General features: G+C 29.6%; 3 protein-coding genes and 1 non-coding gene across 8 annotated transcripts in view; 1 reads left to right on the plus strand and 3 right to left on the minus strand.

Annotated features, from left to right (window-relative positions):
* Positions 1-18,026, plus strand: part of LOC130671861 (GATA zinc finger domain-containing protein 4-like) — a 56,026-nt gene extending 38,000 nt beyond the window's left edge. For 2 of the 3 annotated variants that reach the window (XM_057475969.1, XM_057475968.1), the window contains exons 2-5: positions 14,642-14,770; positions 15,015-15,146; positions 15,219-15,679; positions 16,689-18,026. In XM_057475969.1, coding sequence (XP_057331952.1) covers positions 14,689-14,770; positions 15,015-15,146; positions 15,219-15,679; positions 16,689-17,297 — 1,284 coding nt within the window. In that variant the 5' untranslated portion in view covers positions 14,642-14,688 and the 3' untranslated portion in view covers positions 17,298-18,026. Of the gene's footprint in view, positions 1-14,085; positions 14,230-14,641; positions 14,771-15,014; positions 15,147-15,218; positions 15,680-16,688 lie in introns of those variants that run through there. The other variant, XM_057475967.1, reaches the window with a different exon arrangement.
* A 1,086-nt stretch (positions 18,027-19,112) lies between these two features.
* Positions 19,113-21,430, minus strand: LOC130671864 (signal recognition particle 19 kDa protein). Its single transcript, XM_057475973.1, has 2 exons — positions 21,172-21,430; positions 19,113-19,697 (listed from the first exon to the last, which is right to left on the minus strand). The coding sequence occupies exons 1-2, from the start codon at positions 21,216-21,218 to the stop codon at positions 19,310-19,312; spliced, it is 435 nt and encodes a 144-aa protein (XP_057331956.1). The 5' UTR covers positions 21,219-21,430; the 3' UTR covers positions 19,113-19,309.
* A 593-nt stretch (positions 21,431-22,023) lies between these two features.
* Positions 22,024-22,095, minus strand: Trnap-cgg (transfer RNA proline (anticodon CGG)). Its single transcript has one exon. It is a non-coding gene; the product is annotated as a tRNA-Pro (tRNA).
* Positions 22,096-27,186: 5,091 nt separating this feature from the next.
* Positions 27,187-27,864, minus strand: part of LOC130672503 (anoctamin-5-like) — a 35,098-nt gene continuing 34,420 nt past the window's right edge. For all 3 annotated transcript variants that reach the window (XM_057477119.1, XM_057477120.1, XM_057477121.1), the window contains exon 9: positions 27,187-27,810. In XM_057477119.1, the coding sequence (XP_057333102.1) occupies positions 27,298-27,810 (513 nt within the window). In that variant the 3' untranslated portion in view covers positions 27,187-27,297. The remainder of the gene's footprint in view (positions 27,811-27,864) is intronic.

Raw genomic sequence — 27,864 nt, forward strand, 5'->3', positions numbered from 1 at the left:
TGCATGAGGTTTGTTTGAAGAATGCCGATGGAATACTAAAGCTGAGGAATTTATTTGTAATCCAAGTTTGAAATTATATTGTTTTTGTTTTCATTTAATTATAATTGGGGTATTTTCACTGCGAGTGAAATATAGGGGCATCCATAAATTACGTCACACGAATTTTAGGACTTTTGAACCCCTCCCCCCGTCCTTGTCACAGGTTGTCACATTTTTATAACCCCTCCCCCCTGACGTGACGTCACAGATTTTTTAAATTTATGAATGAATTTCAAAATAATCGAGAGAAAACAGCTATCTTAATTTTTTTGCTTATTTTTATTAAATAATCTAATAAAATCAACATAAAGTTCAACATTTCAGATAACCGAAAAAACAAACGACTACACGGAAAGAAAATTATGGCAGCGGTTCCCATAATTCTGTGAAATTTTTTCCTATACCATCATAGGAATTACGACCATAAATTATGGGAGCGGTTCCTATAATTATAGGAATGTTTCCCAAAATTATAGGAATAGTTCCTATAATTATGGGAATGATACCCATAACACTATAGGAATGGTTCCTATAATTTATAGGAATACTTTCTATAATATTATAGGAACCATTGCCATATTATTATGGGAATGGTTCCTATAATAGTATGGGAACTATTCCCATAATATTATGGGAATGATTCTCATAATGGTATAGGAACCATTCCAATTGCATTATGGGAATCATTCCCATAATATAATGGGAATAGTTCCCATACTATTATAGGAACCATTCCCATAATATTATGGGACTGGTTCCCATATTATCATGAAAAAATTAATTTAAAGAAGTGTGGTAATCACTTCAACAATACACAGAAATATTATTAAACATAAAAACAAAAATTCAAACATTGAAAAAAAAAATCGTATTTGGCAAAAAAACATTAAAATTTTTAACAAGAATTTTTTGTCAGCACAAAACATTCAAGAAAATTCAAATTTTGGGAAATTTCTGCACTATTGTGCAAAAAAAAAATTTTATGATATTATAGGGATGGTTCCCATAACATTATGGGAATAGTTCCCATAATATTATAGGAATAGTTCCTATACCAATATAGGAACCATTCCCATAATAGTATGGGAATGATTCCCATAATGGTATGGGAACCATTTCCATAATGGTATGGGAACTATTCTCATACTATTATGGGGATGGTTCCCATAATATATGGGAACCATTCCTATAGTAGTATAGGTACTATTCCCATACCATTATGGGAACCATTCCCATAATGCATAGGAAAACTTCCCATAATTTTCTTTTCGTGTAGTTCGAAAACAATAAACGACTAAGTATGTTAATTAAAGATAAAAAACTTAATTATCTAGTGTCCATGGACTTTGGACCCACTCTTTTATATTCTCTATTACTGGTAAATCAGGCACTTCATTTTCGTTCTGAATTTGAACGTCAGGAACATCCTTAGTGTCGAGATTATTTGAGTGTCTCACTTGCATTACAACGTCGCTCTAGAAGTTAAATGACGTTGCATGAGAGATAATCTCATAGCGAGAATGATAAATTATTAATAAATATAGATCAAGTTCGTAAATTTTTTAAGTTTTTTATTCACATCTGAACTTCGCGTTTTAGTATTTTAAATTTTAACATGTGACGTCACAAAACTATTGACCCCCCCATGCTCCTTGTCACACTAGGTCACATTTCGGTGATACCCCCCTCCCCATTAACGTGTGACGTAATTTATGGATGACCCTTATTGTACTAAGGTTTTTAGATTCAATATCTGAACATGCAGCTCTCATTTGAATAGAGAAGACGCACGAAATGGGAGACAAAAAATTATGTTTGAATATTTGAGTTTTTGAAAATTGAAACTGTCAGATAATTTTTTTCTACACAAGATTTGAAAATTAAGACAAATTATATAAATATAATAACTCGTAAGTTCGATCTGACCCGAATCTCAACCACCTGAGGGTCTTTTTTTCAAATAATTGTTATTTTGGGCATAACAATATATGAGATATTTTATAGTAAAAATTATATCTTTATGGAAAATAAAATGAAAGTTAATATACTTTGATATATATTATATATTAGCCTCACTAAGACTAGTAATAGGATAGCTACAAATAAAGTATTGATTACTTGTCAGATATTGTACACAAACTGTAGTAATGTTTGCCACAATGAATAATTGAGGCAACTACACGTAACTATCCACACCACAGGAATTTGCTGTAATAGTAATCATTGATTATAATGGATTAGTGTGGTTGCTGAAATTACAATTACAAATGGAGACAACTGATTTTTTCATGTCAGTGTAGTTAATGGATCTAAGATTGCTTACATTAAATTACACTGAAAAAAAAAAATGACGCTTGTGAAAAGAATATTTTCTTGAGTAGTATATCAATAGCAAAACAAAATCGATATATGTTGAGCTAAACTGACTTTTCTTCCCTTAAGAAAGTGATTTTGAATGAAATTTTCAAATTTTTGCGCCAAAATTACATAGAGATTGAAAATTTCCAGAAGCATGATTTCTTGTAAGAAAATACAATGTTCCTAACAGTTATTTTTTTTTTCACTTTTTTAATTATGTATATATATGTAGTAATAATATATGATGAAAAAAATAACACGAAAGCGAATAAAGAAAAATTCGGGAAACTGTGGATTGTTTTCACGGTCGCCTAATTTTTGGGCTTCAAAAAATTGATTGATGGTAAAATTTATTCTTGAATAGTTTTTCGTCATGCTGGATTTCGGTCAAAAATGATTGCAATGATGACAAAGGAGTTTTTAAAATACATATGTAATGAAATGTTTCCAATAAATAAATGTTAGTTAATGTTACTCGTCCATTTGAATAAAACCCGGGTCAAACCCTTGAACTGTTTGGCCAAACATCAAAATTCAAATGCCCAATTAATCGCCGAGGGACGAATTCCCTCGAAACACAAAAACCGAAACTGAAACATTCACCACAAAAAAACATCAGAAATGTAGTTTTTGTAATAAATTAGAGTTGCTAAACCATCAATGGATGATATTTATGTAAATCGACATCTGCATGAAAATTTCAGAGAGCTCTATTCCTGGTTTAAATTAACGACTCGTCATAACAATTTATTACAGCTTGTAAAGCAAACGTATGTTTGCAATCCTCATTTATGTTCTGTGCGTCTAACAAGTGTAGATAAGAGACCAAAGCTGAAACCCGTAAATGTCAAAGACCCAGTTGTTATTCACAATCGTAATTCACTCTTTATATTTCGCTACACAGAAATATGCCACTTAGTTTTGAAATTTCTCTGCTTTTCTTCTCTGATGATCACAATCTCATTTGGGGTTTCAGTCTTTCGGGCAAGTGACCGTACTCAATAAATCTACAATTTAATTTCTCAACAGTCGGAAAAATCTCTCAGGTCATTCAAAAAAAATTAATAAAATTCCTCAGTAAATTAACCAACGACCGGAAACAAAAAATACTAAATTTTCGATTCAAACAAAAAAAATTCAAAGTAATGTTCAATTATATTTGCAAAAGTAGGGGAAGGGGGGGGGGGGCAAAACGGGATAGGCCGGCAAAATGGGATACCCTCAAAATTTCGTCAAAATTTTTTTTTCTCGAAAAACTTTCGAAAATGGTCAAAAATGAAATCTAGTATCATTTTACACTATTGAAAGCTAAAAAAAAAAACATTTTTATATTTTTTGCGGAAAGTATAAATGAAAAAAATGTACAAATTTTATCGTACTACAAATTTATTTTTATGAAGTATCACAAATTAAGAAATTTATTTCTTTAATTAACTCAAGAACAATAACAACAATAATACTAATAAAAACTCTAAAACTGTAACATTGGTAATTATCATAATTTTAACTGTTACATTGTAACTTTCATAATTTTGTAATATTTTATAACTTTAGTGCTACAATATCATATTATTAACAGTTATGTTAATTTTCTAATATTCAATATTTAATTATTTCTCTTATAAAAATAATTTCTTTGGAATGAAAACTAACTAATATTATTTTTAACATAAGTATTAAAATTTATAATAAATAACGATAACGATATATAACTGATTCATCGTTAGTGAAAGATAAATCTCTAAAATTATTCACAATAATCACAGATAAATTGAGTATCGTCGTCCGAAACACGTAAATTTTATTACTTACATCAATTTAGAAAGACATTATTACATCAATTTTATTCGCTTGAAAAAAAAAAAAAAAAATTTACTTTTTTTTGGGGTATCCCATTTTGCCCGCAGAAAATAAAAATTTTTTTTTTAATGGCAGTCTAAAATTCGTTATATTTATTTCAAATAGAATCAAAATGAAGCCAATTTACGATATTTATGTCCCTAAAAACTAAATTTTTTGTTAAGTATCCCGTTTCCCCCCCCCCTTCCCCTAATTTTTGAATGTTCAAAATACGTTTTAAAAAGAAAACTTTTTTTATAGGATTCGGGGAATACCCGATTGTGTCCCCTACCCCGTTTTGCCCCTCTCGCCCCTATATATATTGGAGGTCGCAGCATGTTAACTTATACGTACATGGATATTTTGCACCGCGACTTTGACACTTCAAAGCGCGGTTGAATATGTGTACAAGCACCCAGTAGTGCACGAATTCCCTCCTCTCGTTTCTCGCGCCTTGCTTAAACTCATATCAGCATGTACACACTCTACACCTACTTTTACTATACACACATCATCCAACGTACTCATCCACTTACAACACACCCAACATCTATCCGTACTTACATTACATACATAAAGACCCTTCAGACACCCAACACTTGCACACATAAAAATACGCCCTCACACACAGGCTTATAACAACATAACTAACAGGGTCCCCATGAAGCGAGAAGCACCTTTGCACGCATGAATACTCGTCTCTACCAGAGCCAAAGGATTATTTTTAGTTTAATTTGTCGCTCGAATAAAACCATAAAGCTACATACCACCACCGCTTCTACTTCCATCTCTGTCATCGTCAACGAAAGAAAAATTATCGTTTGTCAAGAGAGTAGAGATAAAATTAAAGCTTGCGCAAACTATTCAACTTTTCCTTTGGCTTAAATATTTAATAACTCGATTTATAATTGTTTTTACTCATTCTAGGATAAAACCCTCGATTGTGATTCTTACAAAGTAGTTCATTTTTGCTTTTATTGGAGTCTCCCGGGTTAAAAAATTTGGCCGAAAAGGCTAAGTCTGGCTGAAATCACGCTGAAATAAGAGAATTTTATTCGAAAAGGCCAAAATTTGGCTGAAATTACGAGAAAACCATAGAATTGTATTTGAAAAAAACCAAAAGTTGACTGAAAACACGCCGAAATCATAGAATTCCATTCGAAAAGACTTGAATTTGTCTGATTTCATGAGAAAGCCGTAGAGTTTTATTGAAAAAAGCCAAAAGTTGACTGAAAACACGCCGAAATCATAGGATTGTATTCGAAAAGGCCGAAATTTGACTAAAATTACGAGAAAGCCGTAGAATTGTATTGGAAAAGGCCGAAAGTTATCTGAAAACACACCGAATTCATAGAATTTCATTCGAAAAGACTTAAATTTGTCTGAAATCATGAGAAAGCCGTAGAGTTTTATTGAAAAAAACCAAAAGTTGACTGAAAACACGCCGAAATCATAGAATTTCATTCGAAAAGACTTGAATTTGTCTGATTTCATGAGAAAGCCGTAGAGTTTTATTGAAAAAAGCCAAAAGTTGACTGAAAACACGCCGAAATCATAGAATTGTATTCGAAAAGGCCGAAATTTGGCTGAAATTACGAGAAAGCCGTGGAATTGTATTGGAAAAGGCCAAAATTTGACTGAAAACACGAAAAAATCGTGGAATTTTATTGGAAAATGCCGAAAGTTGACTGAAAGCCCACCGAAATTTTATTACTCTCAATAAACAGATCGATCAATTGGATGGGCCTATTTTCAACCATAGTATTTTTTTTTAATAAAATTATACAACTTAGATAAATTTTAAGCAACTGAATTATAGAACAGAAAATTTTCAAGTTGTCGGTCATTTTTAGGCCAAATTTCGGCCAGGTTAGTTTTCGGTCGTGTGTTGACTACCTGGACATTTTATCAACCACTTTTCAGACGATAAAAAATTATACTATTTATTTTGCTTGAAATTTTTTTACCAGAGCTATTCTATTCAAAAACGTACATCAAATTCTCAATAGAAGATTATAAAGTGTATAGAATATTAAAAAATATCTAAGCGGATTTCGAACACGGGCATGTTTTGCAATTGAGGTGTGAAATTAAGTGTAGATATTAATTAAAATTATCAATAGATGAGCATAATTATAAATACGTAATTACAAAGATTATAAGGAAGCTAACGTATGATAATTAAATGACTACATGTATATATGAAAATGATATTAACGCGATTCGACGTGGCTGATTGCCTATTCGACAGGGAAATCCGATCTCCGGTTAATGATACCCGTGTAACCGCGTGTCTCATCATTGCATGACATCCTTCGTACGTGTTTAGATCCTTCAATGTGCGGACATACGATCTATAGCGAATATGTATATAGATATATGTTGATATGTGTGGATAGATGGATGGATGGAGGGTCAGAGGGATGCATATACTCCCAACAAAACCATAATGAAGGTCAAACCGTATTCAATGAAGCATTACACGTATGAACAATAACCAAACGAGATTCCTATCGCCCATGGTTTGAATTCCCTTTTAGACGTAATCTATTATCGTATATATCACGTCGTTTACGTCCACGTTGATTAATAATTAATATAGAATTTTATATTTTTTTTTCTTCTCTAATCCCTACACAAAAAAAAATTTATTGGCACAAAAAATATTTTGCATTTTAAATTGAATCCCGAGTCAAAAAACAAATTCGGATTCAAGGCTCAAAGTTCTCAATGAGGTTTTTGAAGATCAATTTAGAATTTTAAGATTGACAACAGTATAGAAAGTTATCTTAGTTTAGTCCTCAAAGTAGTAGTTACGACCTATTTTACCACTTTGAGGACTAAACTGGAATAACATAATTTGGATTAGAGCCTCAAAATACTCAAAACATACAGGAATAATTTGAACCTCAAAAGTTTCATACGCACGGAAAAAAATTAATCGTGAATGCAACATGATACAGTCTTGGTAAATAAACATGATGAAATCATGTTGCATTCACATGATTTGTCATGTTTCGGTTACATGATAGTCATGTTGCGGTAACATGAGAAAATCATGTTGCATTCACATGATTTGTCATGTTTCGACTACATGATAATCATGTTGCGGTAACATGAGAAAATCATGTGGCATTCACATGATAATCATGTTTCGGCTACATGATAATCATGTTGCGGTAACATGAGAAAATCATGTGAATGCAACATGATTTGTCATGTTTCGGCTACATGACAATATGTGGCAGCAACATGATTATCATGTAGCCGAAACATGACAGATCATGTGAATGCAACATGATTTTCTCATGTTACCGCAACATGATTATCATGTAGTCGAAACATGACAAATCATGTGAATGCAACATGATTTTCTCATGTTACCGCAACATGATTATCATGTTACCGCAACATGATTATCATGTAGCCGAAACATGACAAATCATGTGAATGCAACATGATTTCATCATGTTTATTTACCAAGACTGCATCATGTTGCATTCACGATTAATTTTTTTCCGTGCGTATTGTCTCCCTTCCCATTTCTATCGAAAATTTTTAAAAGTCCGAAGTATAACTTTTCATTCATTGAGGATTTTGAGGTCTTACTTATAATTTGAAATCTATAAATTATTCACATTTAGACCTCATAGTTCTCATTGAGGATTATGAGTACTAAATTAGAGTTACTTTCTGGGCGGCAAATAAAACATCAAAGGAATTGAGGCTTTTGAAGACTAAACTAGAATTTGTTTTTTGACTCAAGAAGACAAAAATTTTCTGAGGACTAAAAGAAATTTCTCGCAAGAAATTTTTTTTTTAAATTTATAATGCAAAAAATTTTTCGCGCTAAAAATTCTCTTCAGTGTAGTAATTAATTATTCATCAACAAAAATAGTTTTAGATTGATTTAAAAAAAAAATAAAAATAAATTGGAGGAGAGTAAAAAATCATGACAGAAATATTTAACGCTCGGAGTTGGATTCGATGGTTGAAATTTGATTTAAAACACGTGTTGTGAATTGAAAATACTTGAATACTCTGTTTTAAACATGAATATCCACTTCATTGAGATTCTGTCAAATCGAAATCAATAAACTGATTACTCGTGACAAGCGATTACGTACTATTCAATTGACACCTACCAAATGGTATGAGAAATAGAAAGAGATAGATATGAATTGTGATTGAAAGAAGGAGAGAAAATAAAGTGTTGATGTGTGCATAAATATGTTGCTACGACGGATTTCCGCTCTACTTGTCTCATCACATATATGCACGTACATATAATATACAAATATAAATGCATGCATATCTGTATGTATTAAAACTCTTGATAAACGTGAAATACAATATAATATTTTCTGCTGTCGAATATTTTATTCACACTTTCGATGTCAAGTTTTTTTTTAAAGAAAAATTATTCCGATTTTCTGATATTTTTTATAAATAAGACAACTGCTGGTGCGAATATTAAAATAAAAATTTGAGATCCACTCAAATTATTTGTTGATAATAATAATTATCGACAGTGAGAAACAAGGACACGGTCATGGATAATTTTTAAGTAGTCCTGTAAAATTTCTACAGGGCTATTGGGTTCATAAGATATCGATTATCGAAATAAAAAATGTCTTTGATAGATGATAACTTTGTGAGAAATCATCTTACACACCCTTCATCTTCCCAAGCACAGAAATAAAAAGAGGAAACATCAATAAAGAAGCAACCAATCGAAAAATTAAAAAAAAATTCGCTTAGGTCGCGGAGTCTCTTTAAGAAAATGACCTAAAATTTTAAGCAAATTTTCCATTCTTCAGTTTCAATCAAGCATAATTTTTTTCACAGTTCAACGTAAGCCCGTATTATTTTTGAAATTAAATAATTATGAAATAGTGATAAAATTAGTACACTTGAATAAATTAAACATTAATAATTATTCAAGTGAACTCAATTTGACGCTAATCCGTTAATTAATGAAGATTAAAAATTTATAATTCAATAACACTGCAGTCATTGAACTGACAAATGTATCAATAATTACTTTGCTGAAAGTTGAAATGATGAAAATAAATAATTTTTAAAGTAACTTATTTCTTTTTTTTATAATTTCAGTTTTTGGTAACAATTTTAAACTTTCGACTTAGGCAACTACTGGGCCATGGAGTAGACCCTTTAAGAAAGAATTCATAATTTTTTTCCGATTTTTCTAAAAGCCTAGAAACTTTGAAAACTTGAATGTTCCCTAAAAGACCCACTGCTCATATCGCGCCTTGAAAAATATAACGTCCACACGCAGGGCTAATTACGTCTTAGATAATTATGTCACTAATGACCAAAATCTTCTGAAAAAATTTTATTTACACATTTTTCAGAAGCTATAAAAATTGCTGTCATAGCATTTGATTAATCCGTCAAAATATTAGACGTAAGTCGAACGTTCTTAACGTTTTAAACGTAAATTGAACATTCTTAACGTTTTAAACGTGAATTGAACGTTTTCAACGTTTTGAAAGTAAATTGAACGATTTTTTTGTATTTTGGTTCGTAAAAAATTGGTAATTTCATGAGTTATGATTTTAGTTTAATGATAACATTAATTCATTTATTTCAATATTTGTAATCACAATTTTCATAACCTTGATATCATAATGTATGAAAAGATATAATTGTGTTAGATAGAAGTATGAACTGAAGAAATTTGTTTTTCAAAATACGAATTTTTTATTTAAGAGCCAGAAAGGCGGAGGACAAAATTTTAGGGAATTTGCGTGATTATACGGCGAAAAATGTTGGTTCAAAACCTACCAATTTTTATTATGCTATCGACGAAACTTAAAACAGGAAGGGAAGCATCCAAAAAATTATTATGCTCTTATGAAAAATTATTATGCCGTATCACAATTATTATAATGTATGGAAGTAATTTTTATTAAATCTTATCGATAAGTGTCTCGCGCGTAGTAAGTATTATGGTACAGCATAATAATTTTTCGTATGAGCATAATAATTTTTTGGATGCTTCCCTTCCTGTTTCAAGTTTCGTCGACAGCATAATAAAAATTGGTAGATTTTGAACCAACATTTTTCTCCGTGTATAATCCAGGAGTACAAAATCGATGAAAAAAATTTTTTGGAATGCTTATGTTTTCTTATTGTAAGTCTAAATAGGTTGTAGTTACATTTTCGATTTATGATACTCCAATATACGTTTTGAATAAGTTAAAAGCTGTCAAATTGAGTTTTCAATGTCCAAAACGTTTGATTTACATTCAAAACGTTAAGAACGTTCAATTTACGTCTAATATTTCGACTCGGGAAAATATGAAAGTAAAAGTAAAATTCAAAAATTCGGTTAATACGGGCCAGTCTAAAATAATGATAACTAATTAAATAGATTTCTACGTGCACTTGATGTGATACTAACTTGAGAAATTACAACATGTGATATGGAAACCATATAAGATATCTAAAACTTACTCAGTTTACAGTTAAGCCATCGATCTCATACGTTTATAATATGAATATATGTATATGTACATACATTTATACAAGTTAAGCTAAGTTTAGTTTAGTTTAGTTGTTTAGCTAACTTATAATGTAATATTTAAGTATAGCCAATTGGTTTAATTATTTCTTGTAGGCAGTATCATATCGCTTATTGGTCTTGTACCGCCTAAACTATCAGCTTGCAACATATTATTATTATCATTATTATTATAATTACATGGATCATAATCTGAAATCTTCTCATCCATGTGAGATTACGCCTCCTACTGATGCTCTCTTTCAATATCTACCGTATAGTGTAGGAGTTTATCAGGTATATTCTACTCTACTCTATCCATCGTTGGTCTCGTATCACATATCGATAGTTTCTCGATACGAGTCTTTCATGATCATGTCTCTCATGTTACCAATATCGCGGGTCTAGTTGGTCTCGTTTCGTCTCGTTGAGGTAGGCTCGAGACTTTTTACGAGACTCGAGTATCAGGATCACAGAACTGACTCTGTAGTATCGAGATAACTTTATTTTAAATTATTATGATTTTTAATATTTATTAATTTCAATGGAAAAAAACTTGAAACATTTTTTTTTTGCAAAAATGACTAATTTCCTAATTTATTAATGATATTGAAGTTAGCCGACGTCTAATAAATTTTTGATTTTTTTAAAAACGATAAACTATAAAAAAAAAAATATTGAAAAAAATTGCACTTATAGTCTTTTTAATTTTCTACATGTGCATTTTTTCAGTTTTTTTTTTTTTTTTTTTTCAAATTTAATTGTTCAAAATAAAATCCGAAAATTTTAAATTCTCTGCTAACTTCAGGATCGTATTTATTAATGAATATGAATAAATAAAATATTGAAATTAAAATTCTAATTATAGTCTCTTTAGATATATGAATTAATTCACTGATTAATTAAAAATTAATAAACGCGCCTGAATAATTTTTTAGTAGAAGACTTTTTTTTTACTGAGTGAATTATTTTCTTAGTTCAGGCAAAAGAAAAAATTTTTTCCAGCGCTAATTTTATGAAAAATTTTTGCAGCCACAAATTTTAATTAGACCGACTATTCTTTAATTAAAATTCTTTTTTTTTGAAAATATCTTAGATAGATATTTGAATATAATTGTATTGTCTCGTAAACAATGTCTTTATTTTTTAATCTAATACTAAAATGCTCGTTTCATTTCGGTGTCAGTTTCTGCATCATCTTCTGCACCAAAAATAACAAAGTACGCTGTTAAAAATAATTTGAAAATTACAATACAAAAGGAATTGAATTTTCATAACTAGATATTTGAATTGTATTTTCAATGAAAAAAACTTTAAATTTAATATACGTAATTTAATAATCAAGCTGGTATTCAAAATTAAGAAAAAAAATACGAATTTTAATAAACATACTTAAAATTTATACTTGATTTTTAAATTTTCAAAGCAAGTATTCACTGTAAAAAATTTGCGGAGTGAATGCGGAGTGAATGAATTTTTAATTATTCACTCCCCTCGGAGTGAAATTCACTCCGGAGCGGAGTTTTGTAAATATTATTATTAAAAAATAACTCCACTCAATAAAATCGAAGTAAAAACTCGCGTATTACATTATTGATCAGCTGATACGCACATATTTGCACACATGCACACATTTGCATACACGCGGACACACATGCAGATATTTGCACACATTCGCACACACGCACACCAACACCTGCACACACCCAAACACACACTCGCACACACACACACATTGTTTAGCAGTTTAATATAAATTTATTTCAGTATTAAAACTCCGGATCGGAGTGAATTGGGAGTGAAATAAAATCCGCGTCACTCCGCAATCACTCCGCTAAAAAAAAATTCCCAATTCACTCCGCATGCAGAGTGATTTTTTTTTAAAACTCCGGAACTCCGAGTGGCGTAGTGAATGCGGAGTGAATTCGGATTTAATTTCACTCCGAATTCACTCCGGATTTTTTTCAGTGTTGAAAACTCTAAAATATATATTGAATTTTAAAAATTCTATTAGAAATTTCATAATACTTATTTGAAAATTCAAAAAAAAGTATTTGAAAATCCAAAGTGTTAATTTTAAAATTCAAAAACGTGTATTTTAAATTCTATATGAAATTAGTAATTAAATTTCAAGCACAAATGTATGTGTTTATTGCGTTATATACAATCTTTTAAAATTCAAACAATTTTTTTTACAGTGTAAGTATGACACTGAAGTTAAAAAACAATTAATAGTTTCGGATTTTTTTTTTCAAACGAGTCAATGACGGAAAAAAAAATCTGAAAAACGTTTGACTCTAGAGAAAGAAGTCTTTCGAAAAAACGCTAGCACATAAAAGTTAAAAAAGAAAATTTCTCTAGGGTTTCTCTAGGATTCAGAGAAGTCTCGATTTTTTTTATTGATCCGATTTTAAAAATTAGCAGAAATTTTTTTAGTTATTTTACTTAGAAAAATTTTATATTAAAAAAAAAATAGTAATTGAATCTAAAAGTGAGTTATTTAAACTTTTAATTGAAATTGACAAATAACTTTAAATTAGTAACTTAATTGTTTGTGTTTACAAATTTATATATAAAATAAACCGTGGATATTGTGAATCATTTCACGTGATTTAGGTATCGGGGTCACGTAATTACCGGGTAATACAAACCAATTTTATTCTACGCGAGTTGAATATCAAAATAAATATATAAAAGGGTATGACATATAACATATTGATAAGAACGGTGCTCGCTAGCGGCTTCCATCTATCAGGAACGCATCAAATTCAACAGCTTTCATTATATGACGCGTCTATAGATCAGTTTAATATATATATAAAAAAGTAGTAAATTAAAAAATATGACCTAGTTAATTCACGCAATTAAGTAGAAACTTTTTAAAATTTTATTGACATTCAATTTTCAAATATTTAAATTTTCATTCTGCGATCTGGCAACTTAATGATGAGATCACTCTAATTATTGTTTAAAAAATAATTATTATCATTTATTATTAGCCTTAATTTATTTGTAACACTTTTATTGATTACTCTTGACAATTACTGACAATAGATTTGATGACGACACTATTTATTGTTCTTCGAAATAAAATATTAAATTAAATACTTAATTACTCAATTAATGCTTATTAATACTTCCTACACTAGTTTAAATTAATTTGTGAGGTAAAGACAATTGCTTGAGTAATTGCAAAATAGTTGTAATAAAAATAATAATAATTATTATTATTATTATTATTAATATTTACAAACTAAAACATCAGCAAGTTTATTAATGTTATTTTTTATTGTCTCATTAAATTGATATAAATCAACGGGTCAGTGAAAAATTAATCAGTCTTACTTGTGTTTTGGTTTATAAATTAAGTATATAGATAATTAATTGATCAGTGTTACTATTTTTTTTTTTTTTTTTAATCATGAGGTTCTTATTCGCGATCACGCTATCAATTTTTATTTCCGCAGGTTAGTGGATAAAATATTTTACAGAAAAATGTGAATTATAGTAAATTGTAGAACGAAGTATGAGCGAGTAATTAATTGTGATTTTTTCACTGATTACGATCCGTTTTTACTGATTTCGTATCAATTTTTAGTTGACAATTTGAATAAAAAAAATTTTTTTCGAAGCATAATCGAAAACTGATTTTTTTTTTTATTATAGAATTTGAAAAATAATTTTTTCCTTAATTTTATGAGTGTCCCATTTTACCCCAGACACTTTATTTTCCGTAAAAATCAATAACAATTCAAATAAAAAATATTTAATTATTTTTTTTTTTATAAAATTTGGGATTTTCTTTCCCGCCCAAGTAATTCATCTTACCCCGGTCTCTCTTAATACAAAAGATTGTAAATAAATATAAATTATCTACAGCTCACGGTGCTTATGATCATGTGGAAGGTATAAATACCCAGAAGTGCATGGAGCTTTGCAATAATTGTGGAGGAATTGGATCTTACGTCGATCAATCTTGCGAATGTTACGTCGGCGAAACTGACGAAGGTAAACTACATTATTAATTAAACCCATAGTTCATTTATTTAAAAACAAAATATTCGAATTACCATCAGAACTCTAAATCAAAAAAATTTCTTGAACATTTCCTCAATAATTTTCAGTAAAAATAGACCACAAAATTTGACTAAAATTTTCTAAGCTTTTTTCCGACTGCAAGGAAATATTTTTTGAAATTTCCATTGGTCTCTTACTCAATTATTATCATATATTTAATTTATTATAATTTTAGATGGAGAATGTTTCGACCGAATGAAAAGAAAAGCCCGGCAGCAATTCAACTTCGACTTAATAAATTGCAAACGCGGATTATCTGATCGTCCATCGCGTTGTAACTATCAAAATTCTCGACGTATTGGGTCATGTAAGAATGAAAATTCAATTTACAAATCTAAATTTTAAAAACAAAAATAATAATGACATTATTTTTTCAAAGATGACATATGTCGTATAGCTCAGTACTTTTTGAGCGGGGGCCCGGCAAAAAGGATCCCGATTGTAAAATCCAAATGCGATTGCGATCCAATAACAACAACGACAACAACATCAACAGAACCGACGATAATAAAAACATTTATAGATAACTGCGAAGAAATCCCAGACGAATGTAATCCTACGACAGAGCGACCAATAGAAGACCCTTGTGAGGAGTACAAACCAACTCCTCGACCTCCTACCTACCTAGAACGACATTACGATTATCCTAAACCCACGTTCCTCATTCATAATCCAGGACATCGGAACACCCATCCTATATTACAGTCCTCAGTACCAACCTCTAATAATTTGTTTAGTAATTATTTAAATCACGGCAATAATTATAATTATCCAGCTCAATTTCCCGCATTTCCTACTCGGCAAACTCTGTCGCCTTATGATTTAAATAAAAATAAATATGTGAGTATTTTAAAAACTTAGAGTTGATTTTTTTATAAATCATTTTTACATGGAGATAAAAAAAAGATTTTTTGGCGCGAAAAATTTATGCTCTACCCAAGAAAATTTTTACTTGGTCCAATAAATTTTTTGCATCATAAACTGCAAAGTAAAATTTTCTTGGAGCAAAAAAAAATTTTCTTGGGTGGAGCAAAAATTTTTCGCGCCAAAAAATTTTTTTTAGTCCTAGAAAAAATTTTGACTTCGTCTTGTAAAGAAAATTTTTTCTTGCGCTAAGAAATTTTTATTTTTGTGTAGAGAAAAAAAAATTTTATAAAAATATAAAATTTTAAATCCAAGGAAAATTTTTTTCTAAATAAATTACAATTTTTTTGGAGGTAACTTAAAAAAAAAAAATTATTTACTACAAAATAAAATAAAAAAAAAATTAGAAAATTCTTTTATCAAAATTTATATCAAAGCCAATCAAATTAAACTGGAAAAGTTTTTGGTCAACGTTAAAAATTTTTGAAGAATTCGCATCATAATGCATTTTTGCATCATAAACTGCAAAGTAAAATTTTCTTGGAGCAAAAAAAAATTTTCTTGGGTGGAGCAAAAATTTTTCACGCCAAAAAATTTTTTTTAGTCCTAGAAAAAATTTTGACTTCTTCTTGTAAAGAAAATTTTTTCTTGCGCTATGAAATTTTTTTTTGTGTTGAAAAAAAAAAATTTTATAGAAATATAAAATTTTAATTCCAAGAAAATTTTTTTCTAAATAAATTACAATTTTTTTGGAGGTAATTAAAAAAAATTATTTACTACAAAATAAAATAAAAAAAAAATTAGTAAATTCTTTTATCAAAATTTATATCAAAGCCAATCAAATTTAACTGGAAAAGTTTTTGATCAACGTTCAAAATTTTTAAAAAAGAATTCGCTCTTATTTTTTTATCAAAAATAATTTTAATGAAAATTTGTTTTCTCTCAGTGTAAATAAATAAATAATAATTTATTTGCTCATCAACAGATGGAAGATATGCAGAAAGCAATGATGGAACGTAATTACTACAACTCGATGATGGAAAGCCAAGCGTACAAAAACAACAAAATGAACTCCTATAATTACAACACATTTCCAACAAACGGTTACATGAATTCCCTTTATCCAAATAATTATAATTACATGCAATCATTATATTCAAACGGAAACGTCAATAATAATTATCAAATCGATAGTTACTTGCAATCATTGTCATACAACGATTTATTCCAACTGCAAAAGTTTTTAGCAAACCAGAACTCAATGCTGCAAAGACTTCAAAGCAGCGCACAAGCTGACAATAATTACATGCCGCTTAATATGATGGTGGGCGCAGCAAATCCCTCTTCAACAGACAATACTATGAATCAAGAAAATACCACTCCCCAGGTATTAACAACACTTGGATCGTCTAATGATGAAACTGTAGTATCATCAGCTGAGGGGAATGATAATACAGTGATAGTAATAGATGAGTCTCAAACGATGCAAGGAGGTGGCGATGACAATTCAAATGACAGTACTGAGAGGTCGAGAAGAGTTGTGCGGCCTACTTTTAATCGTAGGCTCATGAAACGGGGGTTCAAGTCATTGTAAAATCATTATTATTGGGGATGTGCGAATAATATTTTAATCGAATCGAATTATTCGATGATCCAGAAGCGGACGATTAAAAATTTTTTGATTTTATCAACAAATCAATTGCAAAAAAAAAAAGAAATTAAAAAAATGCACATGTAGAAAATTTTAAAAAATATAGGAGCAATTTTTTTAATTTTTTTTTTTTTATTGCTGATAGTTTTCGTGATGACGAATGGTCTGAGACAACTGATCCCATGACAATTTAAAAGATTCTAGAGGCTAAAAGATTAAATCGAATCACCAGTATCGTGATTGGGACATCGATAGGTTGGATCAGATGTAATTGGGATCAGTTGACATGGAACCTATTATTTGAACTGTTTTAAAATTTTAATATTTGTCGGTTTTTGAATTATTCGTGAATTTTTATGAGTGTGAATGTAGCAGGCAGACAAATTTAAAATTATAAATAAATAGAATAAATAATCGATAAAATAAAATTTTTTAAAAATGCGGATTTGAAAAATTTTAAAATTAATAAGTGCATTTTTTTTAATATTATTTTAAAAATTATTTACTATATTTATTTATAGTTTTAAATTTGTCTGATGTCTGTTACATTCAGACTCATAATTTTTTCATTAGTAGAATTTGAATTATAAAATTTAGTTCGAATTTCGATTATCAAATTTTTATTTTAGTAATTTATGAATAACACGTGAGTTCGGAATATTTGCACACTTATAAATATATTATCTATTTGAATTATAATTATTTATTATTATTATTATTATAAAGTTTTATGGGATCATTGTAATAAAATAAAAATTTATAGTGATGTATTATTTTTAGTATGTATAGGAGTAATTGTAATAAAATAGAAGTTAATAAAGAAAAATAAAAAGAAATGGAATAAAAATAAAAATCGAGAAGCTTTGTTATTAATATTTAAGGGTCGCTCAAAAACGTCCAAGAGACTGCGCTCGGAAACATTCAAAATTCTTGAGCGCCGTTTAAATATTTAAATTTTGGGCTGAAATTTTCAGCATAGTCATGATTTTACAAATATAAACTATTGCTGCCACGAGAAAGAAAAAAATTTAAAAATAAAAATTCGAATTTCGATCATTTTTGATATTTTAAAAATTCGTGAGCGACCTCTTAAAAATTTTTTTTTGAGCTGATTTTTGGAGAGGCTTCTTAAAACATCGTAAACCAACAAATTTTCATGCGAGATGGAAAAAAAAAAATAGTCGGTTTTTTTGCGCCACCCTAATGCAGGCAGAATGTTTTTTTTTAGATCTAAGATCTACTTTAATTTAAAAATTTGAGTTAATTGGATCTTTGGTAATTCAACCAGATCTCAGATCTAAAATATTTTATCCCGGGATACTGATGCAATGAAATCAAAAATTTAAATAAATTATGGAATTTTTTTTTCAAGAAATTGGAATGAAGGGAGAGATCTTTGGTACTGCACTGGGTCTTTTAGGAAATATTCAAGTTTTCAAAATTTCTAGGCTTTCAAAAAATCAAAAAAATTCTGGATTACTTCTGGAAGTGTCTAATTCATGGCCAGAAGTTTCAAAGTCAAAAGTTTAAAATTCCTGTTAACAAAAATTGAAGAATAATCGAAAAAATGAAAATTTTTTTTTAAATCGACTATTTCTCCAGACCCAGTATATACGCAGGTTTAAATATATATAAATATCCGAGAAAAAATTAAGATCTAAGATCAAATTTTATGTGAGCATCAGTAGATCTGCAAGCGATTTTGACTCATACTTCTAAAAAATCAAATTCATTAGTAAAAAATATAAAAATCAAAAGTAATATATTATAATTAATATTTTTATTCATTTAATTCTATGATATATACATACCAAAGTATATAAATATAAATTTATAATTAACTCTCGTACAAATTGCATGAATGAAAAAAATAATTACAATAAAAAATCTGAAATGATAACTTGTCGTTAAACAATTAATTTAACAGACATATTTATTTTACAAAACCTAATAATTTATCTACGTCCTTTTCCTTTGCCTTTTTTGGCTGTCGCAGAAGACTGCTGAGGTTCACTAGAGCTCTGTTTACCTTGACGTGTTTTTAAATTAGGAATACTTGATCCTACATAATGCAGCAGCGAATCACGAGTAGGATAATCTGAATTAACTGGAGTTCCATCATCGTTTTTCAATTGGACCCGTATGCGTCCACGATACAACAGTTCTTTGCTACGTTCCTTTGGATGTAATTTGTTTTCTACACCGACTTTTAGACCGGCTGCCAGCAAAACGTCGCGTATTTCCTGGTGAGTTGGATTCTCAACGCACTTCGATTTAGTCAATTTACGGCCTTCTGCTCGAGACTTCTTGCTGTTTATGTAAAGTGGATAAATGCATACCCATCTAAAATAAATAATTAATTAATTAGTTAATTAAATAAATAAATATTTGAATTTAAATCAATGATAGTCATCCAAACCTCTCACGATCACAATTTATTGATATATTGAGTAAAAATTTAAATACAAAGCAAGTAAATTAGTCTAGATAATGAACTCTATCGCAATAATCATCAACTGATAAAAATAAATTTTATTATTGATAGTAATCATGATAAAATTAAAAAAAAAATTGGATTTTTTAAACAATATCTCATACGCGTAATAAATAAAAGCTTTTAAGTTTATTCCAAATTTTTTTCTCACTGCAGCATAAGGAATTTAAAAAAATTATTCGTATAATTAATATCATTTGATATTGATTACAGACCTTAAGGGGTAACGGTAACCGATTTTCAATTCAATTTAATTCACGGAAAAAAACTGGAAACCTAAAATAAAGTCTTTAGCGTTTCTTTAACCTTAAGGTTCTCTCTAAAATTTTTTTTCCTAATCGTTTTGAATCATTTCTTTTAACAAGGGTTAGCAAAGAGCTAGAAATTTCGTATTTTAAAAAATTCTAATTCGTCTTCGAGAAAAATTGTTTTAAAATTTTCATTTACTCTACGAGTGCAAGAGACAGTCCCGTCCCGGGTCAAAAATAAAACTTGATTCAGGCTCGTTTCACCTTAATTTCTTTTGAAGTGATCGATTTGCCGAGGATTTTTCGATAAGATCTCGACTTTTTCGACTTAAATTAAATTTTTTTCAACTTTTTTCATTTTAGTTTCAACTTATTTCCACTTATTCATGTTTTTTGATCTTAGTTTCAACTTATTCGCCTTTACTTCGAGCACGATAGTTATTCACCTTACTTTTGACTTGCTGAACTAAGTCGAAAAAAAGTTATTTATTCGCCTTACTTTCGCCTTAATATATAAAAATTATTTCACCTTAGTTTTGACTTTTTTGCCTTATAAATTAAGTCGAATAAGTCTAAACCAAGTCAATTTCGACTTGATTTAAACTCTCGTCTTAAATCGTGACTAAGTAAGCCAGTTAAGTCTAAACCAAGGCGAAAACTCAATGTATTTCATATTTCCGTAAAAAAAAGTCGAGTTTGTCTTGTGAAAAACGGCTCCCAATTTCGACTTGGTAAACCAGTTTTATTTTTGACCCGGGGTTTATTTTTCTGAGAGTGAGAAAGAGGTCCGGTAGCGTATCCCCTTAAATTGTGATCGTGAGTTTGAATGATAATATCATTAAATTAATTCATCTCCAACCTAAAACTATATAAATTATTATTATTATTATTATTATTATTATTATTATTATTATTTATACTAGGCACTAAAATATTATTGTAGGTTATGAATTATTGTTGGTTAGGAAACCATATGGAAGACTGAAAAAAATTAAAATAATGAAAAATTAAATTATTAGTAAATACTAAAAAATATTTTATAAAATAATTAAGTAATTTAATTACAAATAATTACCTTTCACGATCACTGTGATTTTTCGATTCACTAAAAGCAACAGCCATGACGTCTGTCAAAATAGTTTTTTTTTTTTTTTATAAAAAATAACAGAAAATTAACGACTGCGCGTTAAGAATAAATCAATAGCAAGTTACTGATTTGTTTATGAATATTTTAATTGATTAATAAGTCAATCAGGTTATATTCTTTGTGATTTTGTAGAGAAAAATAACAAAAATCTGTATTTTTATTCTGCTGAGGACTTCGGGTATTGTCGGGTTTCATAAAGATACTCGTTGGCGCATGCGCACTTTTTAGTAGCCTTAAGATAGGTAAAAGGAATGAAAGCCTACTTATAGAGCTATGTTATGATGGAAAGCTATTGATGTTTTGCTTAAAATAAGTCATATATATGTAAAAATATGTAATGAATTGAAAACAAAAAATTGTAGTTTTATTTTCATAATTTTTGTGATTATTTACTTGAAAATTATTTTGTCCATCTTTTGGGACCGTCTATTTGTTAGCAGAAACGTATTATTTAGTGATGTGTTTTGCTAAGATGTGATCTTTTGTTTTTTAAATTGTAATTCTAATTAAATTTTTTAAATCATAACAAATATGTAGAGTAATTTCAATTTTGGGAAAAAAAATTTAAGAAATGAAATAATTGCATATATTGCAAGTTCATAGTTTATGACGATAAAGTAATTAATGGTAAAAATATAAAGATTAGTGGATTTTTTAACACTAAATTCAAGATTTTTTTGTTTTGGATGATAGAGGACAGCTCAAAATAAATAGAAATTGATAGCGAATGTAAAAAAAGTTTTTTTTTTTACTCCGAAAAAAAAAAAATAATTTTCACAAGGGCTCGTCCGGGATTTGAACCCGGGACCTCTCGCACCCGAAGCGAGAATCATACCCCTAGACCAACGAGCCTTAGCGGTACTAGTAAAAAATCGCAGGACACTGATAAACAAAAGCTACCGATTGATAAACAGAAGTGATAAAATTCACTTAACTGCCTGATAATTAGTAAAAACATATCGGAAATACAACAGGACAAAGCGGCGACAGGTACAGAAGTGCACGAAAGAGTAAATTACTCAATGATGTCGTTTTCCGATCTGGCGCCAGAAATCACAAAATAAATTTTTCTGAGGATTTTTTAGGGTTCCCCCTACTAAAGGGCATCATAATGAACAAAAAACGTTTATATTGTGATGGGTTATTCCCAATAGGAGCAAAGTTACTGGCCACTCTTCACATGAAATCATGAACAGCATCATCCTCATTTATCTTAATTTATCCTAATTTATCCTGATATGAGTCCGAATTCGAAAAATAAATTTTTCTCAGGACTTTTTCAGGGTTCTCCTACTAGAGGACATCATAATGAACAAAAAACGTTTATATTGTGATGGGTTATTCCCAATAGGAGCAAAGTTAGAGACCACTCTTCACATGAAATCATGAACAGCATCATCCTCATTTATCTTAATTTATCCTGATATGAGTCTAAATTCGAAAAATAAATTTTTCTCAGGACTTTTTCAGGGTTCTCCTACTAGAGGACATCATAATGAACAAAAAACGTTTATATTGTGATGGGTTATTCCCAATAGGAGCAAAGTTAGAGACCACTCTTCACATGAAATCATGAACAGCATCATCCTCATTTATCTTAATTTACCTGATATGAGTCCGAATTCGAAAAATAAATTTTTCTCAGGACTTTTTCAGGGTTCTCCTACTAGAGGACATCATAATGAACAAAAAACGTTTATATTGTGATGGGTTATTCCCAATAGGAACAAAGTTACTGGCCACTCTACACATGAAATCATGAACAGCATCATCCTTATGTATCTTAATTTATCCTGATATAAGTCTGAATTCGAAAAATAAATTTTTCTCAGGACTTTTTCAGGGTTCTCCTACTAGAGGACATCATAATGAACAAAAAACGTTTATATTGTGATGGGTTATTTCCAATAGGAGCGAAGTTACTGGCCACACTTCACATGAAATCATGAACAGCATCATCCTCATTTATCTCAATTTACCTGATATGAGTCTGAATTCGAAAAATAAATTTTTCTCAGGACTTTTTCAGGGTTCTCCTACTAGAGGACATCATAATGAACAAAAAACGTTTATATTGTGATGGGTTATTCCCAATAGGAGCAAAGTTAGAGACCACTCTTCACATGAAATCATGAACAGCATCATCCTCATTTATCTTAATTTATCCTGATATGAGTCTAAATTCGAAAAATAAATTTTTCTCAGGACTTTTTCAGGGTTCTCCTACTAGAGGACATCATAATGAACAAAAAACGTTTATATTGTGATGGGTTATTCCCAATAGGAGCAAAGTTAGAGACCACTCTTCACATGAAATCATGAACAGCATCATCCTCATTTATCTTAATTTACCTGATATGAGTCCGAATTCGAAAAATAAATTTTTCTCAGGACTTTTTCAGGGTTCTCTTACTAGAGGACATCATAATGAACAAAAAACGTTTATATTGTGATGGGGTATTTCCAAGAGGAGCAAAGGTACGGGATCCTCTACACAGAAATGCCATAGACATAGCACCTTCACCCATGTTCCCCCATCCTCCCTTAAGTAAAAAAAAATTTTTCTGAGGACTTTTCGTAATTTTTACTACTAGAGGACATCATAAGACACAGAAAACATTCATGTTGAAGGAAGTTATTGCAAGTAGAAAAAAAGTTACGATCACTATTTAAAAAATGCATAGAAAATGTTTCAAATTGCTAAAGAACGCGCCTATTAGCTGCTGTAACTGCGCGCGCAGCTTCTAAAAGCGCGGGCAGATTGAATCTCGTGAATTCATTATTATTAAGCACAAAAAATTACCTGACTATTCAAATAATTGTGACTTTTAAATAATAAATCCTACTTTAATTTTTAAAAAATAAAAAGTTGCATAAAATTAAATTTTCTATTCAATTAAAATCTGTGTCTATTTATTTCTCGATCCACTTGGAATTTCGATACAACTTAAAACCTGATCATCGATACAAACTAATCAACTTACAATCGATAAGCGACTAAGTAGTAATTAAATTTGTTTTTCGCAAGCAGGATAATAATTAGGCCATAAAATTGACAATTAATTAAAAATTTATAAAATTTTTCAATTATAAATAATTTTTGCAGCCATTTAAATTATCATTCAAAAAAAATTAAATAAATTTAAAAAAAAAAAAATAATAAATTTTAAATTAACTCACTTTTGCCGCCATTTGAACTGCTTCCCATACTGGTCCGAGCACTCTCACAAACTAATAACCTTTAAAAATAAACACTTACTTTTTAAATAAAATCACTATCACTCACTCACTAATCATCGAACTCTTATAATTAATTAGACATTAATTTTGAATAAATTCCGATATTAAATCACTTTTATTCGCGTATTAAAATTACGACACAGACGCGGTGCACAATGACGCCAACGAAAACCAAGCCGACACTGAATTTAATTTATTTAAAAGTTCACGTTAATTAAAACACTCAATTAATTATTTCTCACACTAATAAAACACGAGTTGTCTAATTAATAAACTAAAAATAATTTTTTTTATTGCGATTTGATGGCGAGGGGACGACCACAGTCAGGAGAGTCTGAGTTCTATGTAACTGCGCAAGGCAAAGACTCTCGCTCTGTACTGCGCAGTTCCATTCCAACCGACGACGCCACGGTGGCGTCTGCGTCGCCTCGAATTCAAATTTCTATGATCCCGAAGTTATCAGGCAACTCATAATTTTTGAATTTTTTTTTTTCAACAAATAAATTGCAAAAAAAAAATATTCACATGTAAAAAATTAAAAAATCTACTGGTGCAATTTTTAAAATATTTTGTTTCTTTATAATTTATAATTTTTTAAAAAATTCAAAAATTATTAGATGTCGGCTAACTTCAGTATCATGATTTACGAGCACTCTTACAAATTATTAATCTTTAAAATTATTCACTATTAAAATAAATCACTATCACTCGCTAATTATCGAATTCCAATAATTAATTAGACATTAATTTTGAATAAATTCCGATATTAAATCACTTTTATTCGCGGTTTAAAACACGACACAGACGCGGTACACAATGACGCCAATGAAAATCAAGCCGACACTGAATTTAATATATTTAAAAGTTCACGTTAATTAAAACACTCAATTAATTACTTCAGAATGCGAATTAATCATTTGAGAATTCATTCAAAGTAATGAAATATTAGTTGTGTAATTAATAAACTAAAAGTAATTATTTTTATTGCGATTCGGTGGCGAGGAGACGGCACAGTCAGGAGTGAGGAGAGAGACTAATTTCTATGTAACTGCGCATGACTGACGCTCGGTCTGTACTGCGCAGTTCCATTCCGACCGACGACGCAACGGTGGCGTCTGCGTCGCCTCGAATTTGAATTCTCACCGCCATGACAGTTGAAGACAGATACAGTGCAGGATTTAATTAAATAATTAACTATTTTACGGTGTAATTAATTAAAAATTGTGAAAATAAACACTCGGTACTGTCTAGTGAATGTGTAGTGATAATAATTTTATTTAAACTCGGAGTGTAAGGAACAAAAATAATTAAATTCGTTCATGTAAAATTTTACGCTGTCCAGACCTTGGCGTTGTTGTCATTTAGAATTTTACTGGTTTTTATTTATCATTATTTCTAGACCAGTGAGTTTTTTAAATTTTTTTGTAACCAATTGAGTGCGCGAATATATATAATAATTTTTTGTAAGCTCAGTTCTTACTGTAGTTTTAAATTGTTGCCATTAAAAATATGCGAGCGATAAGTGAATTTGAATTATCAGTGCCAAGTAATGTCACTTAGTAATCAAATTAATTAATTATTATTATTATTATTATTATTATTTATGAATTAGTGAGTGAAAAAAATGAGTAATTAACTGAGTGTTTTTAGTTTTGTGCTAATAATAATAAATTTAAAAACAAGACTTTACTGATGTGGATGTTTGCTGTCATCACAAGTGATACTGTAAGTTTTTTTTAAATTATTAGCATGCCAATTCTGAGTATTAAGTGAGAATTGTCTTTATTGTCCTTCAGTGAATATATTTTTATTTAGTTTGATATTTAAACCCTCAAAATTCAAGAAAAAATTATGATTCTGAAGTTAGGAGACAATTAAAAATTTTAGGGTTTTATTCTGAACAATTAAATTTGAAGAAAAACAGAAACTGAAAAAATGCACATGTAGAAAATTAAAAAGACTATAAGTGCAATTTTTTTAAATATTTTCATTTTTATAATTTATCGTTTTTTAAAAAATCCAAAAATTATTAGACGTCAGCTAACTTCAGTATCATAGTTAATTAGGTGTCTAATAATTTTTTAATTTTTTTAACAACAATAAATAAGTAAAAAAAAAATTACTAAAAAATTGCACCTGTAGTTTTTTTAAATTTTCATCATGTGCATTTTTTTATCATTAATTCGTTGAAAAAAAAAAATCCGAAGATTTTAAATTGTCTATGATACTGAAGTTAGCAGACGTTTAATAATTTTTGGATTTTTTTTCAAAAGGATAAATTTGAAAAAAATTGCACATATAGTTTTTAAAATTTTCTACATATGCATTTTTTTAGTTTTTCGTTTTTGTAAAATAAAATTGTTGAAAAAAAAATTCTAAAACTGTTAATCGTCTGCTAACTTCAGAATCATTCCTGGTGAGTAGACAGTTAACAATATCCGGATTTTTTTATTAACAAATCAATTAAAAAAAAAAAATCTAAAAATATGCACATGTAGAAAATTTTAAAAACTACAAGTGCAATTTTTTTAAATATTTTTTTTTTCATAATTTATCGTTTTTAAAAAAATCCAAAATTATTAGACGTCGACTTCAGTATCATAAACTGTCAGGATTTTACCCCTATCCCTAGAGGTCCTATCAGCCAAGACAAGTAAATAATGCAAATAAATTAACTCTACTCCCCCTAATCAAACAATCGAATCCATATTAAAATTAATCATATATTTTTCATAAAAAGTCTCATACAAAATATCAACAAAGTACTTTATAAATAAATAATTATCAAAATTTCGAGTAAAACAATCTGGTAATTCAGATATCAATTGACTCTGGGACATTTATCGAGCGTTTGCGCAACTGGTTCCCAGTGCTGACGAATCTGTTGCTCGCACGGGCTTTCATCTTCGCCCTCTCAGCTTCCCGCGCTATTATTATCTGCTCAGTGAGATACGCCTCGCGTTTTGTGCGATCCCGCAATTTTCTCGGCACCCCGGAGAGACACCACTGGACGATCATCGTAAAGATCCCAACGATGCTTTGGAAAATAACGATAAATATAAACCTCCAGGCCAAAATTTTCCAATATATAGTCGGGCGTTTGTACGGCAGCTGGGGATGATCTGGAGGGTTTCGGTACTCGGTGTAGCGGCAAATGGTTACATTTTCAAATGTCGAATTGAGTGGAGCGAATTGCGCGGGAAAATCTTCGGTGTTGAAATAAGCGAGGCTGTGGTTCAAAAAACCGACGTCTGTTTTGTCTTGACTCACTGAATGCATGTAAACGAGACGTGGAATTAAATTTGATGAGAATGCGATAATGAATGCCTGTAATAAATAAATTCAATTAGAATAAAAAAATTAATTTAGCATAAAAATGAT

Source organism: Microplitis mediator, chromosome 7 (assembly GCF_029852145.1).
Source record: "Microplitis mediator isolate UGA2020A chromosome 7, iyMicMedi2.1, whole genome shotgun sequence".
In the NCBI taxonomy this organism is placed as follows: domain Eukaryota; kingdom Metazoa; phylum Arthropoda; class Insecta; order Hymenoptera; family Braconidae; genus Microplitis; species Microplitis mediator.